Source organism: Candoia aspera, chromosome 1 (assembly GCF_035149785.1).
Source record: "Candoia aspera isolate rCanAsp1 chromosome 1, rCanAsp1.hap2, whole genome shotgun sequence".
NCBI lineage: Eukaryota > Metazoa > Chordata > Lepidosauria > Squamata > Boidae > Candoia > Candoia aspera.
In genome coordinates, this window is record NC_086153.1 from 229,120,516 (window position 1) to 229,144,636 (window position 24,121).

General features: G+C 43.6%; 1 protein-coding gene across 1 annotated transcript; it reads left to right on the plus strand.

Annotated features, from left to right (window-relative positions):
• The first annotated feature begins 11,596 nt into the window (after positions 1-11,596).
• Positions 11,597-21,834, plus strand: LOC134487288 (aldehyde dehydrogenase family 3 member B1-like). Its single transcript, XM_063289003.1, has 6 exons — positions 11,597-11,704; positions 12,172-12,253; positions 14,105-14,491; positions 14,963-15,129; positions 20,670-20,769; positions 21,593-21,834. The coding sequence occupies exons 3-6, from the start codon at positions 14,131-14,133 to the stop codon at positions 21,784-21,786; spliced, it is 822 nt and encodes a 273-aa protein (XP_063145073.1). The 5' UTR covers positions 11,597-11,704; positions 12,172-12,253; positions 14,105-14,130; the 3' UTR covers positions 21,787-21,834.
• Positions 21,835-24,121: the final 2,287 nt, after the last annotated feature.

Here is a 24,121-nt window from a genome sequence, read left to right on the forward strand (position 1 = left end):
GGTAAGATAAGTAGTGGCTGGAGAGTTGAACGGAAGAGACCCATTCTAGCCAGGCAGCTTACCTGGATGCCTCTGGGTAAGTCACCATGCTTCAAGGTTCCTATGAGGATAAAATAGGGCAACACCATTGTATGCTTTAATAATTCCTTGAAAGACGGGCAGGACACCCATGCAATTAAAACCATGGATAGGCCTGATGTTACTGAGAAGCTTAAACACCATCATATTTACGTAAGCATACTATTACAACTCATGCTTCTATAATACTTCTGGTATTTACTTACAAAACTTTTGTTTGGAAATCTGCTACTATGGAATATGTTTTCAGTCTGTCTGAGTGGCAAAGCTGGAGTTAGTGTTGGCTTGAGTTAAATTTATTTAGCACTAGAATTTATGTATATTCCTAAAATCGTGTCCCATCCTTCCACTGCCAGAAGCATCTCTCAGTCAGCTCTTTGGTCAACCTGCAGTCATAGAAAACTATGAAAAAAAAGTTCTACTGAATTTAAGTCTAGGACTTCTTGTACAGACACAATTTTGCTATTTGGATGCATAGCTGGCTTTGTCTGTGTCCGCAGTCACCAACCTTCCTCACTTCTGTAGTTTCCAAATGTGTAGATGTTACAGTTCCCAGAATTCTCTAACTGCATTTTTGCTCACAATTCTGGTAATTGCAGTGCCCTACAACTGGGCTGGAAGCCACCAGCTGTGGAAGTCTAGGCTACATAAACTGCAGAATGATATGTACAATTTAAACTGCTTGTTAGTGTTTGTGTTTGTTTGTATGTGTGTGTGAGAGAGAGAGAGAAATGATAGGGGATCCCATATAAATCATTCAGTGTTAAAAGTGCAAATTTAAAAACAAAGTATAAATAAAATTGTTCTAGCCCAATATTTTACAATGCTACTTTTCAGTTTACAGATAGTAAATTTACAGACAATTTATTAAATCATTCAAAAATGTGATTCTGTCCATACACTAAAGTGACATTGTTGATTCTACCATCTTATTTCACTGCCAAGCTGGCTGGCTCGCTTTGCACTCTAAAATATTTGTGATCATTTGAAATATATGCTGTTTTTATTAACTGGCAGGGAACGCCCTGAAATGTGTCACAGCCCATGACCACATCCCCAAATCCTGTTCTCCTCAGTGTAGAATATATAGATAGATGTGAATCCATGGGCCTAGAATAGCGCTAATAAATTAAGATCCTCCTGAAACTGAAGGACGTTAGTATAGCTATCTTTTCCCTTTTATTAGAAGAAGTAAACACCAGCAGTTATAAGCAGAAAATGTGTAGGCATCAAGAGCAGCAAGGCAGCCCATCTGATTATTTTCTTCTCTTTTTCTAGCTGGAGAAATAGCACAAAGTGTGTTTCTAGGAGAGTGGGACGTAACACAACGCAACGTCCAGGAAGAGTCCAGGCAAGCTGAAGACCGGCCAGATACTACCTCGGCTGAACACAAACTCCATGAAATTCCCCTCCAGGATGAGCGCACAAGGGGCACTGTGGCTTCAGGGAGGCAGACTATCAGGAAGCAGGGCAAGCTCAAGGAAATTACCAGCCCACACGAGGGCATCCAGAGTAGCTGCTCGGGACACCACAATATGAGACAGCAACAAAAGCTCCAAGATGCTCCCCACCAAAGTGGCTCTTCAGGGCAACGTAGCAGAAGAGAAGGAAATGGACCACCCCAGGACTGCCCAAGTGAGAGCAGCCAGAGTTGCTCTGCAGGGAACTCCAACCCCAAATGCCACAAAACACAGGAGATTTCCAGCAAATGCCAAGACACGCAGAGGTAAGAAACTGGTACAGAGCAAAGCAGGTTAGGCGAGATCTCTCCAGATTACTACACTGCATTTGCTCTTGAGCTCAGTTTGTGTGAAGCTTTATTGGTAAAAGAGAAGAATCAGAGTCCGGGGAGTATACGGCATGGAAGCAAGTCATGTACGCAGATGAATCTGAAGCACGTTCACCTGAAAGTCTAGGGGATTTAGTGGGGCCAGAGTGAGTCGCTCGTTCACACATCTTGCTAAGCTATCAACGTCGCTTGAACCCCTTGTGGCAGGGTTCACATAACACATCGTATCAAAACTAAACAAATCCCATTATGGGCTAAGGTGATGCGTGAGTCCAGACAGTGCACTGAGAACTGTGCTCACAAGGGGGCAGCAAATGCACAAAGAAGTGTCTTAGATTTAGACCTGGGATAATAGGATCTCTTTTCTCCACGTAAAAGCAGTTCTGTGCCTGTGATAACCACACAACAGGCAAACATTTGGCAGGTTCTGGGTTGCTTCTTTCCAACATTGCGTATCTGTTCTTGGAAACTTTGTCCGTCCTCACTTCCTGCCTGTTGTGCAAAAGGCACAGAACCTTTGTCAGGAAAACAAAAATAATCAGGGTGTTCGTTGAGAAAGTGAGCAACAGATAAATTATAAAGCACCTTGCAGTTAAAAAAATAATTGTAAGTCCCGTCTACATGAACTGCTCCTCTGCATGAATTACCTCCCCTGTTACAAAGCAGCTGACTTCATTCCCAAGCTTGGGAAATGCAGGGTGACACCTGGGACACTAGCAAGCTTCAGCCATGGGGGTCGTAGTTGTTCCAGGAGTTCTCTGCACAGATCTTGGCAGCTTGTCATTGCTCACTTGGATGCCTTCAGAGGTATTTTGTATTTCTTTGTGGCCAACATGAACCAATCAATGGGATTCGACAGCCAAACGATCAGAATAGGAACTCCTGTGGAAGCAATTATTTCAGGGTAGCAGTTGAGCTGCATCAGCCTGATCTGAGTCTCTTGGTTTCTATGTACCTCCATCTGCTGGTCCTTTGCCAACCTACTCTGCTGCTTTCCTGTCACTGTTTCTTTAACAGACGAGTAACTTTGTTCAAGTGCTTAGCATCCATATTGAGAAATCACAGTCTAAGATTAGGGGGACATTTCCCCCAATAGGAGAAATGCTATGGAGAACTTAAATTGGTTTATATCTTAGCAGTGGACTCACTATTGCAGATCTAGCTTCTATTCAGATAGGGATTTTATTTATTTAAAAGACTTATATGGCGGCCCATTGTAAACAGCTCTGGGCAGCTCACAACAGCAATAAAACCCAGTAACTATGAAACATAACCATAAAACCATGAAAAATTAATAAAACTTTTTAAACTTTTTAAAACCCAGTGCCATGGGGGAGTCCACGGGGGGTTTGGGCTTGGAGTCAGAGTCAGACGATGAGGATGGGTGGCCAGCCTGTGACATAGAGTTGGAGGGTAAGCAGAGAGCTCTAGATAAATGGCTGCCTTAGCAGTCAGAGGAGGCAGGGCTGATCAGCGAACAGCAGGCACAGGCACTGCTGATTAGTGAGGATGAAGACTCAGAACTGCCACCCCCTCCCAGTGCTCGAGAAAGGACAGCGGGGAGGAGGGAGGAACAGTGGAGGTTGGTGAGGCTACGGGCGAGAAAGTAGCCCCACCCTAAAGACTTATGGTTTTGGGGGACTTCAACCTGCCATCCCTGGGGCATGCCTTGGAGGCAGCTCGGGAGTTCATGGCTACCATGGCAGACATGGGCCTGTCCCAGATTATTTGGGACCCAACTCAAGACAGTGACCTCACCATGGACTTGGTTTTCTTGTCAGAGCAGTGGCAATGTGATCTGAGGGGAGAGTTACAGCTATCCCCATTGTCATGGTCAGATCACACCCTGGTGGCCCTGAGATTCTCTTATGCCACCCCCCACCACAGGGAGGCAGGACCCATTTGATTGGACCACCCCTGTCAACTGATGGACCCAGCAGGGTTTCAGTGGGAGTTGGGGGTTATAGCTGAGGATCTGCTGCACGGTCCAATGGAGGCCCTGGCCACTGCTTGGAATAGAGAGGTGCCCGGAGCCTTGGACAGGATGGTGCCTGTGCGACCTCTCTTGCTATGTCAAACCCAACACTCCTGTGGTTTATGGAGGAGTTGAGGATCCTGAAGAGGGTTAAGAGATGTCTAGAGTGCCTCTGGAGGAAGACAAAGACCGAATCCAACCGAACACAGGTTAGAGCCTCTATTAAGGCCTACCTTGTGGTGATAAGAGTGCCGAAGCATCAATATGTCTCCGCTCTTATTGCATCCTCAGAATGCCACCCAATGGCCCTGTTTAAAATTACTCGATCTTTTTTGGGGAAGGTGGGCTCAGTGACTCACCTGCAGGGCTGTGCAGAGGTGTTTTCTGACCCACTCTGGGTGTGGGAAATGCTTCCATTTAACGAGGTATTGTAGAGTACCCCTTTGTCTTCTTGAGTCCAGTATCTCCTGTACCTCAAAATGCTGTTGTTTATCTATCATGATGGGTGGGGGTGGTGGGTCTTCCGTGTGCCATTTGGATGGGCTTGTTGGTTTCAGCAAGGCACAGTGGAATACCAAATGGATCCGTCATAGATTGTGTGGCAGTTCCAGTTTGAATGTCACCGGATTGATTACTTCTGTGATTTTGAAGGGTCTGATGAATTTCAGTGCCAGTTTCTTCGAGGGTTGTGAGGTTTTTATGAACTTAGTGGAGAAGTAGACCCTATCTCCCACATTGTAGTTCGGTGCCTCCGCCCTGTGATTGTCCGCATATTTTTTGTACGTGGTTTGTGCGTCTGCTAGGGCCGTTTGGATGATTGGCCAGGTTGTTGCCAGCTGTGCCGCCCAGTCGTCTGGTGATCAGGGCGGGGTCTCTGGTTGCGGCAGTTCTGGTATCGGTACAAAGTCCCTTCCGTAGACCACCTTAAATGGGGTGTGGCCAGTGCTCTGATGTACCGCATTATTATAGGCTACCTCTGCAAAAGGTAGTAGGTCTACCCAGTTGTCCTGTTGGTAGTTTATGAATGCCCTCAGGAACTGTTCAAGTGTTGAGTTTAGGATCTATGTAGATCCGTCCGTGTGTGGATGCCACGCAGTGGACAGTGCTTGCTTAGTCCCGATTAGTTTTAAAAATTCCCGCCAAAACTTTGACGTGAACTGTGTGCCTCTGTCAGTCAACACTCCCCTTGTTATACTACAGATTAAGATGCATAACCAATCTTCTCTGACAACTTTATATGTCTTTCCATTCACATTACTTTACCATTATCTCCCCTTTGCTTTAACAGAAAGCTACCATTCTTCTTCCTGTGTTTTTCCAAACCTAGGTTGTTGTAATTCCAAGGCTTTTTTTTAAAATGTGAAATGGCTTTTCATGCAGGCTTCAAAATCAAGCCTTTTTCTGTTGATGTGAACAGCAGCAAATCATCAACATAAATGCACAGATACATACAGCCTTGTTTGTCCTTCTTCATATATACACAGGGATCTGCTTTTCCTTTTTCAAAACCAAAATTCTGCAGTTTTTCATCTACTTTTTGGTTCCAGGATCTAGCAGCTTGTTTTAACCCATAGATTGACTTCTGCAGTTCACAGACTAGATTCTCCCTGTTCATAGCCAGGGGGTTGCTGCATGTATAATCTGTGGTCTAAATCACCATAGAGAAATGCAGTTTGAATGTCATAGTGGTTAACTGACATTCCCTTGAGTGCAGCAACTTTTAACAGTAATCTAATTGATTCACCTTTAGTAACTGGTGCAAAAGTCTTGTCAAAGTCTAAATCTTTCCTTTGAGTGAACCCTTTTGCAACCAACCTTGCTTTATATTTTTGGATTTTGCCATCAGCATCCCTTTTCAGTTTGAAAACCCACCTACAACCCAGACAGCGTTCATTGGGAGGTAGATTTACCAGTTTCCATTTTTTATTTTCTTTCAAGGATGCTAATTCCTGTTGCATGGCAGAATGCCAATTTTGTGCAATCTCAGGTGGTAAAGCATTCACTTGTTCTAAGGATTCAGGTTCTGTGAATATGTGAAAAGCCTTTACTGTTTCAGCCTGAAAACGTGATGGAGGAACGCCTTTATTACTCCTCTGAGATCTGCGAGGTAATACAGGGCTTAAATTTTGACTCCTATCACTTTCCTGAGAAGCATCTATCTCATCAGACAGATCTTCAGTTTGCTTTTCTGGTTTAATGTCCTCATCAGGCAAAAGATCACCATCAGCAAGTCCTTGCTGTTCTCTTGTGGTGGTCAGTTCAACTGGAGAGCTAGAATTTAATCTCCCCCAGTTTTGTTCAGCAAAAGAAGCGCTTTTGCTAATTATTAATTTCTCTCCCATTATGAACCTGTAGCTCCTCTGGCTTTGTTCATAGCCAACAAAGATAGCTTTCTTTGTTGTGGGGCCTCCTTTCCTTCTCTGTTGTTTTGGAATGTGAACCCATGCAGTGCTACCAAACACTCGAAGATGGCTTACCTTTGGTTTCACACCATAAAACAAATGGAATGGAGTGTCCTGAATCACAGAGTTATACAACCTGTTCTGTACATAAGTGGCAGTAGATATTGCCTCTCCCCAGTACTTAAAACATAATCGTGAATCTTTTAACATGCATTCCATCGTATTTTGCAAGGTTCTGCCCTTTCTTTCAGCAACACCATTTTGCTGAGGGGTGTACGGGTTAGAATTTGTTCTATCCCCTTTTCCACTAGGAACCTTCTGAATTTGTGAGAAAGGTATTCTCCTCCTCTATCACATTGGAGTGCAGATACAGGCCTAGGGAATTTTCCATTTGCCCATGTCACAAAACTTTTGAATTTCTCAAATGCCTCATCTTTATGTTTTAAGATGTAGATAAATGTGTATCTTGAGAAATCATCAATGATGGTCATTGCATACCTTGCTTGTCCAAGACTTGGAGCAAAAGGACCAATAATGTCAGAGTGTACAATTTCCAAAGGTCTAGTTGTAACTCTGTCACTGTGCTTACTCACAGGAGCTTTTAGTGTTTTGCATTCTTTGCAAACTACACAGTCGAAGTATTTATCACAGGGTTTTATCTTTAGGTCAGCACACAGCTGTGGCATTTGTGCTATATATTTGAAATTAGCATGACCAAATCTCCTGTGCATCAGGTGTACACATTGGTCATGATATGGAGTGTTACCAACTGCAGCCTTGCAGCTTGGCTTCCTTGCATTTTGCACAATGTACAAGGAGTCTTTTAACATGCCAGTAGCACACAATTTCCCATTTTTATGTATCTCACAACCATTTTTCTTAAATGTTATGATATACCCTGTTGCAGCCAATTGTGCCACAGATAAAAGGTTTGATTGTAAATTTGGCACATACAACACACCTTTTACAGTTTCTCCCAAGCAGGATAAATACAAGTCACCTTGTCCCATAATTTTGGTCACAGACCCATCAGCCAAAGATACACTTTGTCTTTCAGTTTTAGACAGTGACACAAAAGAGCTTTTACAATTACATAAATGACAACTGGCCCCAGAATCTAACACCCATACATCAGAATTACCCTTCTCAGCAACCTGTTCAATTTGGGTTGTCTGAAGAGCCTTCTTCTGTGTGCCCTTGTGTTTTTCTTCTCTGTCTTTCTACTCTTGGGTCTCATGGCACAGTCTCTTTGCAAATGTCCAGCTGAACCACAAGTGAAGCATCGCTGGCTGGCTAGCGCTGTGGCCTCAGGTTCTTTTCCCTTCTTTTCCCTCATTTTCTGGTCTTGCAGCTTTCCAGAAGAGATGGGGGGGGGATCTTTCCTCTCTCTTCTCCCATTCAGCGAGTAAGCGCTGTGTAACATACGATGGGGTGAGGTCTGCTTCAGGCATAGCCTCCAGGGTACAAATCAGCGTGTCCCACGTTTCATTTAGTGAGGACAGGAGGATATATGATTTTGTGAGTGGTGTAAATTCCATCCCTCTCTCCTGCAACTCAACAAACAGCTGCTGAATATAATGCAGGTGCTCAGGAAGGCTATCTCCTTCTGCAAGGTAGGCTCTGTACAGCTTTTTCGTCACAGTAGCTTTACTCCCTGCTGTTGCCTTTACATATAAGTCTCTCAAAGTGTCCCAAAGTTGCTTTGCAGACTGCATGCCTCGCACGTGGACTAGCTGATTGTCCTCAACTCCCAAGATAATGGTGGCTCTAGCCCGCTCATCCTGTCTCAGCCATTCAGCACTGGGATTTGCGGGGTTTTGCTCACCAATTGGCAGCCAAAGATTCTCTCTGCGAAGATACATTTCCATCTTCAGGGCCCAATTCAAATAGTTGGTCTCTGATAGGTGCTCCAGAGGCATCACTGAGGGCTGGGAGGTAGCCATGGCTTCTTCCTTCTTTTGCAAGTCACCTCAGCTAGCTTCTTTGTCCTGCAGACCGGCAGTTGCTGGAAAATCTCCAGGTGGCTCCAAAGAAAATCTTCACAGGTCTTTGCTACCTGCCTTTAAATTGTGCATGAGGTGTGGAGTTGATCTCTCTTTTCTCTCTGGGTTTTACTGCGTTGTTTACTGGGCCCATAACCTGTTGGCAGATGCTGGGAAAGCCTTTAGCCCAGGAGAGGTCAAAAAAGTCACACACCAAGCATTTCTATAAAAATAATTTATTTACAGAAAGCAAAACAAAAAACAAAACATATTTAAAGGACTTAGCTCCCTTGGAGCAAGCCTTGCTTGGCTACATTGCCGGCAGAGAAAAAAAAAAAAAAGGAAGTAAGAACAAGTCCGGGCAGGATCCTCCCCCCAGGCTATTTTGCATGAAGCACGTGAGAGGAGACAATCTAATTGCAACCTTTTCACCTGGCCAAAATGACTAGGCACAATAGCAGCTTAATCTATTAGTAGGAAAACTTCAACAGACTCCACATGCCTTGACTCCTGATCGGAAACCTCGTGACCTGACTCTTGAACCCACTTGACTAATGTTGTTTTGAATGTGAAACTCCCGTAAGGCAAGCTCGCAGGACTTTTGGGGCTTGTTTCTGTAGAGTGTGTGTGTTTGCACTCTCACTTCTTGGCTGCCTGTTCGTTACCTCACAAGTTTACCTCCCCAGTTTCTCAGTAAAGTTTGCTTCACAAGTTTACCTCACAGGTTTCTCAGTGAAGTTTTACAACTGCCTCCCTGGGTGTATTGCGTGTGATTGGGCTGGAACTGGACAATTGTCTGGATATGACCCACTGAGTGTCCTGACCCAGGCCAGTCACATGCAATACACCAAGAAGGCAGTTGTAAAAAGAATGAACTTTACTGGGGGACTTATGAAACAAACACACAAGTGGCAAAGGAAGTGTGAGTGTTAGAGCACCCACACTATGAGAAACAAGCCCTTCCCAAAAGCCCAATGAGCTTGCCTTAAATTAGAGTTTCCAAGTTCAAACAAGAATTATTCAAGGGGAGTCCAGGGGTCCTAGGTCTGACAGCCAGTCCAGAGTCAAGTCAAAAGGTTTCTGACAGGAGCCAAGGCACATGAAGCCCAGGTAACAAACTGTTGTTCCCAACGAACAGTCTGGGCTTGCAGCTCCCCTTAAATAGGGATAGACCCGGGTGGAGCTTAATTAGGAGGGCGGGGCTGCATTCTCGCGTCAAACCTTGCCAACCTTCGCTGTTCTTCTCTCCTTTCTGCTCTCCTTGCTCTTGGGCTGGGAGGGAGTGGCAACCCCATGTCCTTATCCTCACTGAGCAGCAGCACCTGCCCCTACTACTTGTTGATCAGCCCTGTCTCCTCTGCCTGCCCAGGCGGCTGTTCGTCCAGCACCTCCATTGCTGCCTGCTTGCCCTCCAAGGCTGACCCAGAGCCCAACTGCCTTTCCTTGTTCTCTGACTTGGACTCTAAGATCCCCATGACACTGAGTTTGTAAGAAAACGATGAGAAAAGTACGGGAGTAGCTATTCTTACTTCTCTCTCAAGATGATTACATTTTTCAGAAAAAGCATGACACATGTGTTGGTCAAAGCGGAAAAATGTTATTTGGATCCCTCTCTGAAGTAGATGTTTTTTAATGAAGTGTTGGGAAGCTACAAAGGCATTGAGCCATGACAGGAACTCCCAAACTGGGTTAGAAATCTATAGAAAGGCAAAACAGTTATCCATCCAGTTCTTACAGGGCATCCGGCCTTGCAGGGTCAGGGTTAACATACGTGACCTAAGGAGTGGGACTCTCCATAGCTCTTTTGATACTATGAGTCTTTGTTTCCTCCCAGTAAAAACCCCTATGCTGGCCTAGTGCATTGCTTACGTGCCACCTGGCTGACAGGAAAGACACGTCCTATGGAGTATCGGGTAAAACAGCTGGAGGCCCTGTGCCACTTTCTGGATGAAAGGCATGCCGATATCCAGGGTGCTCTGTGTGCAGACCTACGCAAGGTGAGTGGGCCACCCAGGCAGAGCATCTGGCAGCTCAGAGGGGATTTGCAGATGAAGGGCTTGCTTGCAGGTTAAGAAACATTGTGCAGCTATTCCATTTTCACATGGAATTTCCATGAAAAAGTTATGAACAGGAAACAATATTTTCTGGATGTTCCATGAGAGCTGAATTTAGCAAGGTGACAAGCAGCAGTTCTCGGGCTACAGAAAATCATTATATAAACATAGTTGAGCTGCCTCCTAAAATGGTCAAGGGTACAGCCACATATCCATTATCTCAGAAAGGTGGGAAGAAAAATCTAAACTTATAAAGGCTTTGATTTCTTTGCATAACAAATCATCTGAATATACAGTATATGGTTTCATTTGTAGCTGAGTTTGTCTGTGAGTCTCCTGCCTGAGTACAGGTTAAGTATCCAGAGAACTACACTTAGTGGTGCAAAGCCCAAATATTACATTTCAAGAATCCTTGGGATGATTGCCTGAGAAAGCCCTGCCATGCAATGAATGAGACAGAAGCTTGGCTCAGTGAAGAGCATAGTTGCTGCATAGTTCACCTCCTGAACCCAGTATGGACATCAATGGTGCATCTCATTTTATCTTTCTTCTCCACAGCCCTACTTTGAAACTGAGCTTACTGAGATTCTCTTAGTCAGAAATGAACTGGCCAATGCTCTGAACAATTTAAGCAGCTGGATGAAGGATGAATATGTGAACAAGAACCTAGTAAGGAGTGAAACTGAGTGGGAGGAGATCAAGTGGAAAAGAATGGTTCCAGGTTGGGCAGGGATGAAATCTAAAGGGTGAATTGTCTCACATGCTTGTTGGGGAATACTGGGAGTTGAAGTCCACGCATCTTCAAGCTGCCACGGTTGAGAAACACTGTACCTAGTTGCCAGTTATCCCTAGTTACTACTGCTATTGTTTGCTTATTGTTTGTTTAATGTTTTAAGTGATAAAGAAGAGCAAAGAGAGGATAAACAATGTTAACTGAAGTGCTTAGAGCAAAGATTGATTTGAAAGCAGATGTGAAATGGGTTTGTACTTTGTAGCTCATCAAGTGTTTCCACTCCTACAAAATTTTCTATTAATTTCCCTTTCTGCTTCACTCAGTTGCTTTCATGGATTTTTCTGGTTTTTCTGTAGATCACACAGCTGGATCATGCCTTCATTCGCAAGGAGCCATTTGGGGTGGTGCTGATCATTGGAACCTTTAACTACCCTATCCAACTTACTTTGATACCCCTGGTGGGGGCCATTGCAGCTGGTGAGTGAGCAGCTGTCTCCTAATCCATCTGAGACACTGGGTCTTCCGGGGGTCCTTCCAAACGATACAGGCATGTGTGGATGTTTGTCTGTGGCAACCATCTTGAAGTGTCCTCTCCCCCCTACTAGGGAACTGCGTGATTCTCAAACCTTCAGAGGTGAGCAGCCACACTGAGAGGCTCCTTGCAGAAGCACTGCCTTGTTATCTCGATTCGGTGAGTTCCTCGGCTGCAAGTTTACCTGGTTAAACAGTCAAAATGTAACAGAGGCTTTCTGATTTGCCTTTTCCTCTGTGATTTGTCTTAATCTCCTGGAATTTTGATGGGCAATTCCTTGGGCCTCTTCAGGAAAAACGCTGGATCTGAACTAACCTCAAACGGTTTATCTGTTTAGAGAGAGAATGAGGCTAGGAGACTGCTGCAAATGTAGGACAATTCCACTCCCAAAGGAAGGTTACACAGAAGAAAGCATCACAGGCCCCTATTACCATATGCTCACTAAATCAAAAATGATCGTCTCATATTGGAAAATCGTAGTTTCCTTTCCATTTAATGCAGCATTTCCCTGCTCCAGATTGCCCCCAAGAGGCTTTTTCTCCTGCAGGGCTTCAGAGACAGAAAGCACCACCTGTGTGATGTGCAGGCAGTTTGACTGGATGTGAACTTCCTTTTCTATTTTATAGGAAACCTTTGCTGTGGTGCCAGCTGGTCCTGAAGAAACGGGAAAATTACTGGAAAATAAGTTTGATTATATCTTCTTTACAGGTGATTTTCTCTTCTTGAATATTCTTTTCAGGTTATTCTTTATAATAGAGCTTTTTAAAAAAATATTGATCATTAATATCTGCACAAAAATCTGTGTGGTAAGCCAATATTCAACTATTGAAACTGAAAGGTTCAGGTAATTTACCTAAGATCATAGATTAGAACACTCCCCCCATCTGCAGTAGAATTTATCTCTGTGGCTAATAGGATGCCTTTCTAGAAGACCAAATTGTTGTATGTTGTAGCAATTTGCTGTGTGTCACAGTTAAGTGGCTTTACTTTGTCTACTGCAGTGCAGCTGAGTTAGAGGCAAGTGAGGCCTGGGGTAACCATTGCGTGTGGTGCTGGGGACTCCCCCTGCCAGCAGCTTCCAGACTGTAGGTGTCATGCCCACCAATGGAGGAAAAGACGAGTTGTGACACTGTAAGGAGGAAAAGGCCTGTGCTTGATGCAGAACTTCAGTGTTTTGGACATAATGAAAAGTTTCATTCTCAGACTTTCCCCCCCACAATTGTAAGAACTGGTCCCCTCAGTTTCACCATTCACCCAACTCATGCACAATAGCTATATGCAGAATTTAGGTTTATTGGAAACAAGTGCGCAGAACAATGAAAAAGCTGCAATTAGAAATTCCCGCTCAAAACCCCCCATTAAAACATTCTAGTCCCATGGCATTCCCCTCCCCCTTTTTCTTCCCCATCCTCCTTCCAACGGCCAACACTGCCAGCTGTGGATCTCTCCTGCAGAACATCCTTGACTCCCACCTGAAACCCAAACAAGATCGTTTCTCACTCCTTGCATTTTCCCCCTCCCCTCTCTTCTTCTGACATGTGTCGAGTGGCTGTTCCATTGCAAACACAGACATTTCCCCCAGTGTTTGATTGTGGAGACAAACAAATGAAGATACCTAATTTCGATACCTAATTTCAGCCTACATTGGATTTAATTTCTATCTCAGATTTGCTTTTGCCTTTCACTGCCAGAAGAGCTCAGGAGAACAACAACAACTGCAACATTTAACAGGAGTTTGGCAGCAGAGTTTGGCATGGGATTTCAATGGACTATCCCTAATACATTCTACATCTAAATGGACATTATTTTAATAACTTGGATGAGGAGGTAGGCAGAATAGTTATCAGATCTGCTGATGAAACTAAATTGGATGGAATATATACTCTATTGTTGTTTAAAAGATTTCAGATAAGCTGGAAAAGGTTCAAAGAAGGGCAATCCTAATCAGGGGACTGGAGATTAAATAATAGAAGATAGACTTGAACTGGGAATTTTCAGCCCTGAGGAAAGAAAAGACTGGGGGTGTGAGGTGGAAGATACTGTATGATGGCACTCCTCAAGTACCTGAAAAGATGCCACACAGAAGCCAAGACTTCTTCTCAGTTATCCCAGGAGTTCAGCCACGGAATAATAGCTTTAAGGAAAAAGAAGGAAGACTCTGAGTGAATATTAAGGAAATCATCCCCAAAGTAAACGTGGATCCCTGGAGAGGTAGTACATCTGGACGGCCAACTGTTGTGGAGCTTCCCTGTGGGGCCCTACACTGTTAGAGGTTGGACTCAGTGGCCTAACTTCAAAATCCTTTGTAAATAAAAAAATATTTTTTGAATTACATACAGATTGCCTAGGCAGAGTTTCCTTGCCAACTACAGTATTATTAACCTTTAGTGGACATTTTTTAAATAATCTGTGTGGAGTTTTGCTGATCTTTATGGAAAAGTGTTAGACAAAAAACAACACAGGTGGTTTTTCAACACAGAACTGAGGCCCCTGATGCTGGATGGGAGTTGGGGGTGTCTGTGTATCTCTCTTGACCCAAATTTTGCCATATCTCTACAGGGAGTAGCCATGTAGGAAAGATCATCATGATTGCTGCAGCGAAACATCTGACACCATTGACTATGGAGCTGGGGGGTAAAACTCCCTGTTATGTGGATCACTACTGCAATTTCCAGAATGCAGCCAACCGAATTGTATGGGGAAAATTCTTTAATGCTGGACAGACATGCATTGCACCAGATTATGTGATCTGCACAGTTGAAACACAGGAGAGGTTGATGCCTTGCCTGCGCCAAGCTATCCGCGAATTCTATGGCACTGATCCCAAGAAGTCACCCGATTTTGGCCGCATGGTCAATGACAAGCATTTCCAGCGCATCCGAGCTTTGCTGAAATGTGGCCGGGTGGCCATCGGTGGAGAGACTGATGAGCGTGACCGTTATATTGGTGAGTATGTAGTTTGGGGCTGGGAAAGGGTATGGGGAAAAGTTTGGAATTTGGGAAAGACAGAAAGACATTTTTTGATTACTATCTAGTAAGCTCATGGAGAAAATCCCCGGAGTTGAAAACAACTTGATGGCACATAATCAATCAGTCAGTCAATTAATCAAGCTTAGTTAGAAGTGCATGGCCAGTAGGTATAGGGATTTGGATCAGCCTCCAAGTTGGTGCTCACCAAATGTGTTTGACTCTCATAGGCTGCACAGGGTAGGAATCTTGAAAGGTGAAGTCCAACAATCTGGCGAGTGTCAGATTGGGAAAGTCTGTTTTAGACAGAGCAAGAAGACAGAGATGTTTTCCTGGGTTTGCATATTGGAAGTGTAGTCCTGGGGACAGCTTAAGGTCTGGTTAAATTGGGCAATAACACTATGGTATAAAAGCAGAACTGGTCCTGATGTGATCTTTGGCCCATTACAGCTCCCACAGTGATGGTGGATGTGAAGGAATGGGAGCCAATCATGCAAGAGGAGGTTTTTGGGCCCATCCTGCCCATTTTCACTGTGAAAGATTTGGAGGAGGCCATCCAATTCATCAATTGGAGAGAACGCCCACTAGCTGCCTATGCCTTCTCCTGTGACAACAAGGTATATTGTTTGGGCTACAGCATACTGTATCTGGGAGAATCTGGATTATTTCCCATAACGCTATCCAGGGTGGCTCAAAGAAAGGAGGCTTGCACTATCTTCCAAATGTGCTTGGTGGTAAGCTGTGATGAACCGGCATGGCAGCAGTTCTTTGCCCACTGGTAATACAGTTTGGGTGATAGAAGGAAAGCCCAGTCCTATCCTTCTTTATTTAGCAATAAGCCTGTGTTAAAGAGAATTGGCTCATCCACACATCCACAGTGCAAAGAAAACTACATTACACTCCCATTTTTAAGGTTATGTCTTCAAAACAGAGCCTCCCTCTCACTGCCAGCCCACTGCTGAGGAGGCAGCAATTGCTCTAAGCTGCTCTGGTATGATAGTAGCGTTTTCCCTCGTCTTCCATCACAGGAGCTCCCCTGCAGACATCCGGGGGCACATAGAACCCTTTGGAGGTTGGCAATCTCCTGGATTCCAATTGGCCTGGACGGCCCCTGCTGTGTAGCTGCTGAGTCCTGTGCCTTGCTGCTCATTGATGCTGTGGCTGTGCAGTCTATTCTTATTTTTCCTGAGCTTGAACCTGGGAATATCCCCCATGCAGAAGATCAAATGTGGGTCTTCTAGGAGATCAATATTCCCATTGGTACCCTAAAACCAAGGCTCTGTCGGACTTGCGTGGCAGCCCCTTCCCTGCACTGTGCACAAGTGCTTACTTTCATTGTGGCACTTTTCTCTGAAATCACGTAACCTTTTTCAAAGTTTGATTCATAGAATTATTGAGAGGTCACTCTTCTTGTGGCTAGAACTTTTCTAAATACATAATCGGACTTCCAACTCCCAGAAGAACAGACGGGGCTATTTCAGCAGCAGAGCCACTCAGTTTGGGCTTAGCTGGTGGGGAGCCCTCCACACATGTAGACCAGGCTTTTTCCCAGACCAGGCTTGGAAGAAAATGATGGAGTTTTTAAATGTTAATAAAAGAACTCCAAGCAGCTAACAGCAATCTTGCAGAGTAGAAGCTTGAACCAAAAGAGAAAACTTGCACATCAAGCTTAATTATGTTCAGAAATAAATTCAGTCTTCACACTGCAGTTAGATGAAGAAAAAATAGCTTACTTTTATTCAGTAGATCTGGATACAGGTAGGTTCATAGTAGAAAGCATTTAATCATCACTGGTTCTCTGGTAGCAGAGGATGGTAGGGGGAGGGCTGCAAGCCTGCAGCCTTCCTCCTTGCATGTCTGCTCATGAGGTAATGGAGACTGTTAAATCTCCCAGACCGAGGAGGAGGAGGAGGAAATCAGGTGACCCAAGTGACTTCCCACAAGCACAACAGAGATATATCTTGGCAGATAAACCCTCTTACTTCAGCTTCTTCTGCAGTTCTTGGTAACTGCTCCTCGGCAATGGCTTAGTGAGAATGTCCGCAGTCATGTTCCTTGTGGGACAATAGTCTAGTCTGACTATTTCTTGCTCTTGCAAGTCCTTCACTACATGATACTTAACATCAATGTGTTTAGTTCTCCCTTTAATCTTTTTTGATAGTGAGAGTCTAATACAACTTTGGTTGTCTTCATAGACCTGAACAGGGGTAGATTCCTCTATTCCCATGGCTTCAAGCAGTAGCTTGAGCCATGAAACCTCTTTGCATGCTTCTGCTGCTGATACATATTCTGCCTCTGTGGATGAATGTGCAACTGTAACTTGCTTACAGCTTCCCCAGCTTACTGCTCCACCCGCATAGAAAAATACATACCAACTAGTGGATTTATGGTCAGTAATGTCTTCTGCCCAATCTGCATCTGTAAACCCCACTAGTCTAGGATTGTCAGTGCCTGGTAGCTTTAGTTTCAGGTGTATAGTGCCCTTTGGGTACCTTCCCACCCGCTTAACACCAGTCCAGTCTCTCTGTATGGGTGCGCTAGTTTTTCTGCATAGAACGTTTACTGCAGCTGCTATGTCTGGCCTAGTGGTAGTGGATAGATACAGTAGCTTACCTATGGCACTTTTATCACCATTGTTCTCAGGTAAAAGTTCACTAGGTTCCTGCTGCTTGTGGAAACCTGTTTCCATTGGTGTTGGCATAGGATTGGCATTTTCCAGTCTTAAGCTCTCCAACAGTTCTAGGATCTTTTGCTTCTGGATCAGAAGAAAGCTTCTATCTTCTTCTTTTTCAATCTGTATCCCCAAGTAGTAGCTGGCATTGCCCAGATGCTTGACTTCTACTTCTTTGTTCAGGTTGGACAAAATTTCATCGAAGTCTCTTTTGCTATTTGGCAAATCATCAAATCATCCACGTAACAAAGAATGTACACCTCTCTGCCATTTCTGCATCTTGTGTAGAGACAGGGATCAGCTTTGCCTTGGACAAAACCTTGCTTAAGAAGTATTTGGTTCAACTTCTTATTCCATGCTCTTGCTGCTTGCTTCAGGCCATAAATCCCCTTCTGAAGTTTGCAAACGAGTTGCTGTGTCTTGGGGTTGGCAAAGCCTGGAGGTTGCAGCATGTACAGTTCTTCCTCTATCTCTCCATGTAGAAATGAAGTCTTTACATCTAAATGTTCAACAGTCATGTACTTTTGTTAATAGCCTTTTGTGACTAGTCTAGCTTTGTACCTTTGTACTTCTCCATTTTCATCTTGTTTGGCTTTGAAAACCCATTTGCATCCTATGGCTTTCTTGCCTGTTGGTAGTTTTGTCAAAGTCCATGTTTTGTTCTTGTGTAGAGCCTCTAGCTCTTCTTGTCCTGCTCTCTTCCATTTGCTTGCTTCATCTGGTGGCATTTGCTGGACTTCGTTCCATGATGCAGGTTCTTTTGGTAACTACGACCTTGCGAGGTAGGTGAGTTTCTCGGCTGGAACTCCTTTGTTGGGTCGTGGTGAGTGTCTTGGAGCAGGTTCAGGAGTGGCATTTAGCGGTTCAACCCCTTCTGCATCCATGGCCTCATCATCTGACTCTGGTGGAGTTTCTGCCTGGGCTTCTATCTCCCTCTGGGTTGGTGTGGTGGTTGTGTCTTCAAATGTTGGGCTAAACGTATCAAGCTGGTAACTGCCACTGTTGGTTTCTGCGCAGTCATCAGCAGCATGACCATGGTAGCCTCTGTCTCATTCATCAAAGTACACCACTCTTCATGTGCTTACTTTTCTTGTCTTTGGGTTCAGGATTCTGTATCCCTTGCTTCCTGGAGCATACCCAATCATGATGCCTTCTTCAGCTCTGGGGCCTAGTTTGGATCTCTTCTCCTTTGGTATGTGTGCATAAGCCTTGGATCCAAAGTCTCTCAGATGCTTTACACTTGGTTTGCATTCATGACATAGCTCAAAAGGAGTTACCTTGTTGGCTTTGGTTGGCAGCCTATTCTGTAAGTATGTAGCTGCCAAAACAGCATCTGCCCAGTATTTGTCAGGCAGATCTGCTTCTAAAAGCATACATCTTACCATGTCCATTAGTGAGCGATTTTTCCTCTCTGCAACCACATTTTGTTCAGGTGTGTATGGAGTGGTTAGTCTGTGTTCTATATCTAGTTGTGTTAGGTATGTTTGCATGGTTTGTGAAATCAACTCACCTCCGCGGTCACTTTGGAGGGCTTGAGGGGTTCTGTTGAACTTGTTGGTCAACATGGCTACATACGCTTTCAGCATGTCTGCTGTTTGGGATTTCTCCTTCATTAGGTAGGTCGCACAGTATCTGAAAAAATCATTTGTAAAGCACAAAACATATTTATTTCCACCTGCTGAGGCTTGAAGGTAAAGTAAAGGTAAAGGTTTCCCTTGAAGTAAAGTCCAGTCGAGTCCGACTCTAGGGGGCAGTGCTCATCTCCGTTTCTAAGCCTTGGAGCCGGCGTTGTCCATAGGACACTTCCGGGTCATGTGGCCAGCATGACGACACGGAACGCCGTTACCTTCCCGCCGAAGCGGTACCTATTGATCTACTCACATTTGCATGTTTTCGAACTGCTAGGTGAGCAGGAGCTGGGATTAACAACGGGAGCTCACCCCGCCGCGCGGTTTCGAACCGCCGACCTTCCGATCGACAGCTCAGCGGTTTAACCCGCAGCGCCACCGCGTCCCTTGAGGCTTGAAGAGGTCCACACAAATCAGTGTGGATAAGTTCGAGTGGCTTGGTTGCCCGCCTTTCCCTTTGTTTGGATATGGCTGGTCTTGTTGCCTTTCCTTTGATGCATATCACACATTTTGATTGGCATTTATCATGGTTACTTATTTCAAAGTCTCTTACCATGCCTTCAGTTTTCATTCTAAAAATTGCATTAAAATCACGGTGTGCAAAATATCTATGCCAGGTGGTGGTGCTGTTGTCCTCCTTTTGCTGCTGACAGGCGAGGCTGACATCTGGTGGCAGTTGTTCGCAGTTATGCTTCCTTCTGTGATTTCATTTAGCTCACAAAAGTCACTTTTATTCCCACATAGATGCCTGCTGGCCCCTGAATCGATTACCCATTGTCTAGGACCTTTATTGGCATCAGCTTTATAAACAGTGTGCAAAGCCTTTTCTCTTTTAAAGGATATCTCCTTGGATTTCTCCTTGGAAAAATCTTTCTTGTCTTTATTTCTGCAGAACCTTGCAATATGTTCTGGCTTTTCACATGCATTACACACAACGGCTCTTTTTTTTTTTGTTCCTCTACCTTTCTGGTGAGTCACTAATTGCTTTGGTTCATGTCTACCCTTCGTTGCTAGGTAACCAATGTCTCTGCCAGACTCTCTTTTGTCATGTAAATTTTGTCTTCTGGTTTCTGATCGTATCATTCCAAATATTTGGGAGAGGGCTTTTTCCTTCTATATTCAGACCAGCAACAAATGGAAAATATTTGAGAACAACACCCCTACCAACACAAGCAGGGCAAGCCACGGTATATAAACTGAGAGCAAGGCCCACTCCCTCTTTGCATTGAAGATGTTGCCTAGTCTGGCAATGAAACGTCTGCAAGAAAACAACAAGGCTCAGAGAGCACCAAGGACTCCACAGAAAATATTTATTTGGTAAAGTACTCAGCATGAAGGATATCTTAAGTTTTTCATTCATAAGATTCTGGACTGTGCTCAGCTGATCAAAGATTGCCTGTAGACTGATCAAGTGGTTGAACAGCGACTACATCCCACCATTGTATGCACTTGATCGAGAAGAGGCTACTGATTATTTTGCCTAAACCTGTCATCTTTATTTCCACTCATCCCTCTTGGCTCTGTATGAAATGAGCATGGGAGTAGAAAATGGGGGTCCAAAAGGGGTCATTTGCATTTTCAAACTCTCAACTATTTTACTAAGATTCATGGAGAAATTATTTTTTATTTTTGCCTTCCAGTTGCCTTTAAGGAAGTGGCTAATTGGCCACACCTACAATAGTAGTCATTTTGTGAGTGTGCCTGTGGCAATTCTCAACATTCCCAATGTTTGTAGCAGCACAAAGGCTAAAGACCCTTGTTTGTATCATGCCCCTTATCATTATAGAGCTGGGACCTGATAAAACTTTTGTGTGGAAGATTAAGGACAGAACTCCTAATACTCCTTTTCTCTTTATAGGTTGTGAACCGTGTACTGGATAGTGTTAGCAGTGGTGGCTTTTGCGGCAATGATACTGGGGTACACGCAACATTGCTTTCCCTACCATTTGGTGGCATTGGTATGATTAGTCTTTTATCTTCTATGCTGTCTCAATTTCTTGCCTCCCACCTTGTCCTTCCCTTCCAACCTGAAAAGTTCTCCCTCTTGATGATTTTTTTCATCGGACTAAAGACAAAGTCGTTAACAGTCCATTGTTTTACTAGTTCCAGCATATTTGTAGATTAAACCAAATGCAATCAAATAATAAGTACCCCACTGTGCTACAAGCTGGGTGGTCATCTATAAATGAATGGGAGGGCAGGAAATCTCCTAGTCCACATTACACTGGTAAACAAGGGTAAGGCGGGGAGGCTCACCATTTTTAACTTTGTAAGTGGTGCTAACAGGATCAAAATGTATTCAACAGGGTAAACAGCTCTGGATCAGTCACACACTAAACCCAGCATAACATGCTGTATAAATCAAGAGTATTGCATTTTGACTACAAAACATGGTTAAACTGGATATGCAGATTTAATTTCTCTTCAATTATTAGATATCATGTTAACCAAATAAAAAGCAATAATCTCATTTGACTGGGGATTAAGGCGCTGTAGTTCAAAAATCAGGGAACAGGAATAAGGAAATTATTATCTAACCAACTTTTGCTTCTCTCTACTGGATTCTCTTCTTTAGTTCCTTCCTTAAGAGTAGTTGTGCAGTGTCCATTGAATATAAAACCTTTGACAGTAAGCACTATGAGGAAAGAGCTTTTTAAGGGCAGCTATTGTCCAGCCTGATGAAAAAAAATAAATACAAGGGCTGCCCAGGTTGTGTTGTCAGCTGAAAGATGACAGTCAGCAGGATTTGATCTGAACTTTTTTTTTTTTTTAACATTGCAGGACTCAGTGGATTTGGCAAGTACCATGGCAAGTTTACTTTCGACACATTTACTCACTTTCGCGGCTGTCTTTTGCGCTACATGGGCCTGGAGGCCATCAACAAAGTGCGCTACCCACCATACGATGATAAAAAATTGGGAGTAGCGGTCTCTGTTTTGGAAATCAAGCGCAGGGGCATGTGCACTTTGCTGTGAGGCCTTGAATCACATCACCTGTGTCCTTGAGGAACCTCTACCAGGAATTCTGCTGTCATTGAGAGACTTTTTTTCCTTCATCAGCTGGTCCTGGAATTTTGCCTCGTCATCTACAAAGATCCTTGAAAAACACTCTCTGTTCTGACAAACCTCTTTTTCACCATCTTTGGTCCTTATATCTTTTCTTTTTTCTCTACCAACTTATTAATTTGCAACATTTAGTAGTGGTTAGAAAACTTGGGTGATACCCTCCAATTCTCTTTGCACAGTTGTTGGGTATAGAACATATCCTCCATTCAAGTAAGGACTAATTATACAATTAAGTAAAGATTATGTGTAAAATGTCATCTCATTTTAACACATAAAGCCCATTCTGCTTTAAAATCTACATGGATCAGATTCTTTGTTAAAAATAGACAGGTACTGTTCTACTTTACAGTGGAACAATGATCCTGATTAATATATTGGTGCAATAAAAGTAGCAGCATGGAGGGTCTTTGTAAAGTGATAAAACTATTTCTGGGAGAATATTTAAAAGTTGGATCCGTTAAACAATTTAATTCCCAAAGAAATTCAAAGTGGAAATAATGCAGCTTGTTATACATAAAGATACTCTGTTGATGGTGCATTTTCTATACTGTGATGCTCTACGGCTCAGGCATGCCCCCTTTAATTTTATTTCTTTCAATATCCTTGTCTATAGTTACAGTTAAAATTCTTTATTACATCAGTGATCTCTACACTACCTAAAGCACAGTAATTTAGAAGTACGGTCAGGCCTGCAACTAGGGTCTGTGTCACCCAGGGCAAACATGGATTCGATGCCCATTTGGTGCCCCCCCAGTGCTCAGTTTGGGGACCCCCAGCATGGTGCCCAGGGCACATGCCCCACTTGCCCCCCCCCCATTTGCGACCCTGAATATAGTACGTCCTATCAGGTTCAGTGACTTATTTCCATGTTAATTCTGCTAAAGATTGCAAACTTACTGAGATTTCCTGCACTCTTGCATTTTTCAGGTAAATGTTTTGCTTCTGTAATAAAGATCTTTCATCAAACCTTACATAGTTGACTAATTATTTAATAGTGCCATCAATTGACCTAGTGTATTGCCTAATAAAATGAGTCAACAATTAGTTCCTATACCAGGAGCTTTTGATTGAAATTTAGACACTGGGGAACAAAGACAACAAGACAAAGTAAAGAATAAACACTCAAGTGAATGTATACGCAATTTGCTATAATAAAAATAAAGAGCATCTTGGCATTCAAAAGGGGATAGAGTACACCCTGGAGTAAAATAGTAGCAAGTACGTCACAGTCAGACAGCCTTGTGTTTCTTGAATGCTTACAAAGAATTCAGTGAGTTACAGAACATTCTGTAACAATGACTACAGAATCATTGATTAACAATGATTAACAACGATGCATCCTCTCATTTGAGGTGCATTACTAGTAGGAATGAAGAAGTTGTAACATATGCCTTCTAGAGGTACAATATCTCCATCCAGAATGCATTTGCCTTTTTTTTTTTTTTGCAGGAACTGTCTATTTCTAGAGGCATTCATACATTTATCAGTACTGATGAGCACAGTTATTGAGAGATATGTAATTAATCAATTGGTTAATCTGTTGAGGCAGATGTTACAATGCAACTCTAGGAACACATGCAGATTCTTAAATCAGCTTGGCTTGAAACAAAAAAGCTTCTCAGAAATGTAAATATATAGATGGAATAAAGAGCATAAAAGGGCTTGGAAAAGATAAAAGGGCTAAATTACATGGAAGCTACGCCTTGGGATATGAGGCGGTGAGCAGATTAGTCTAAAACCAATGCCAGGTAAATACATAATAAAGAAGTACTACTCACATCTATTTAGATAACCTCATTTCATAGCTGGATAATATTTTAGCTTTCAAAATCAGTATAGCACTTTTTACTCAAGCCTACCGCTGAGCTGCTGAGCTTGCCGATCGGAAGGCCGGCGGTTCGAATCTGCGTGATGGGGTGAGCTCCCATTGCTAGTCCCAGCTCCTGCCAACCTAGCAGTTCGAAAACATGCAAATGTGAGTAGATTAATAGGTACTGCTTTGGCGGGCAGGTAACAGCGTTCCGTTTAGTCATGCCGGCCACATGACCACAGAAGTGTCTACGGACAAACGCCGGCTCTTCGGCTTTGAAACAGAGATGAACACCTCCCCCTAGAGTCGGACACGACTGGACTTAATGTCAAGGGAAACCTTTACCTTTACCTATTCAGGCTATTATAGATTGTTAGTTTACATAAAACAACACATCTGAAGCTGTTACACATTGTGACAACAGTTTCAATCACA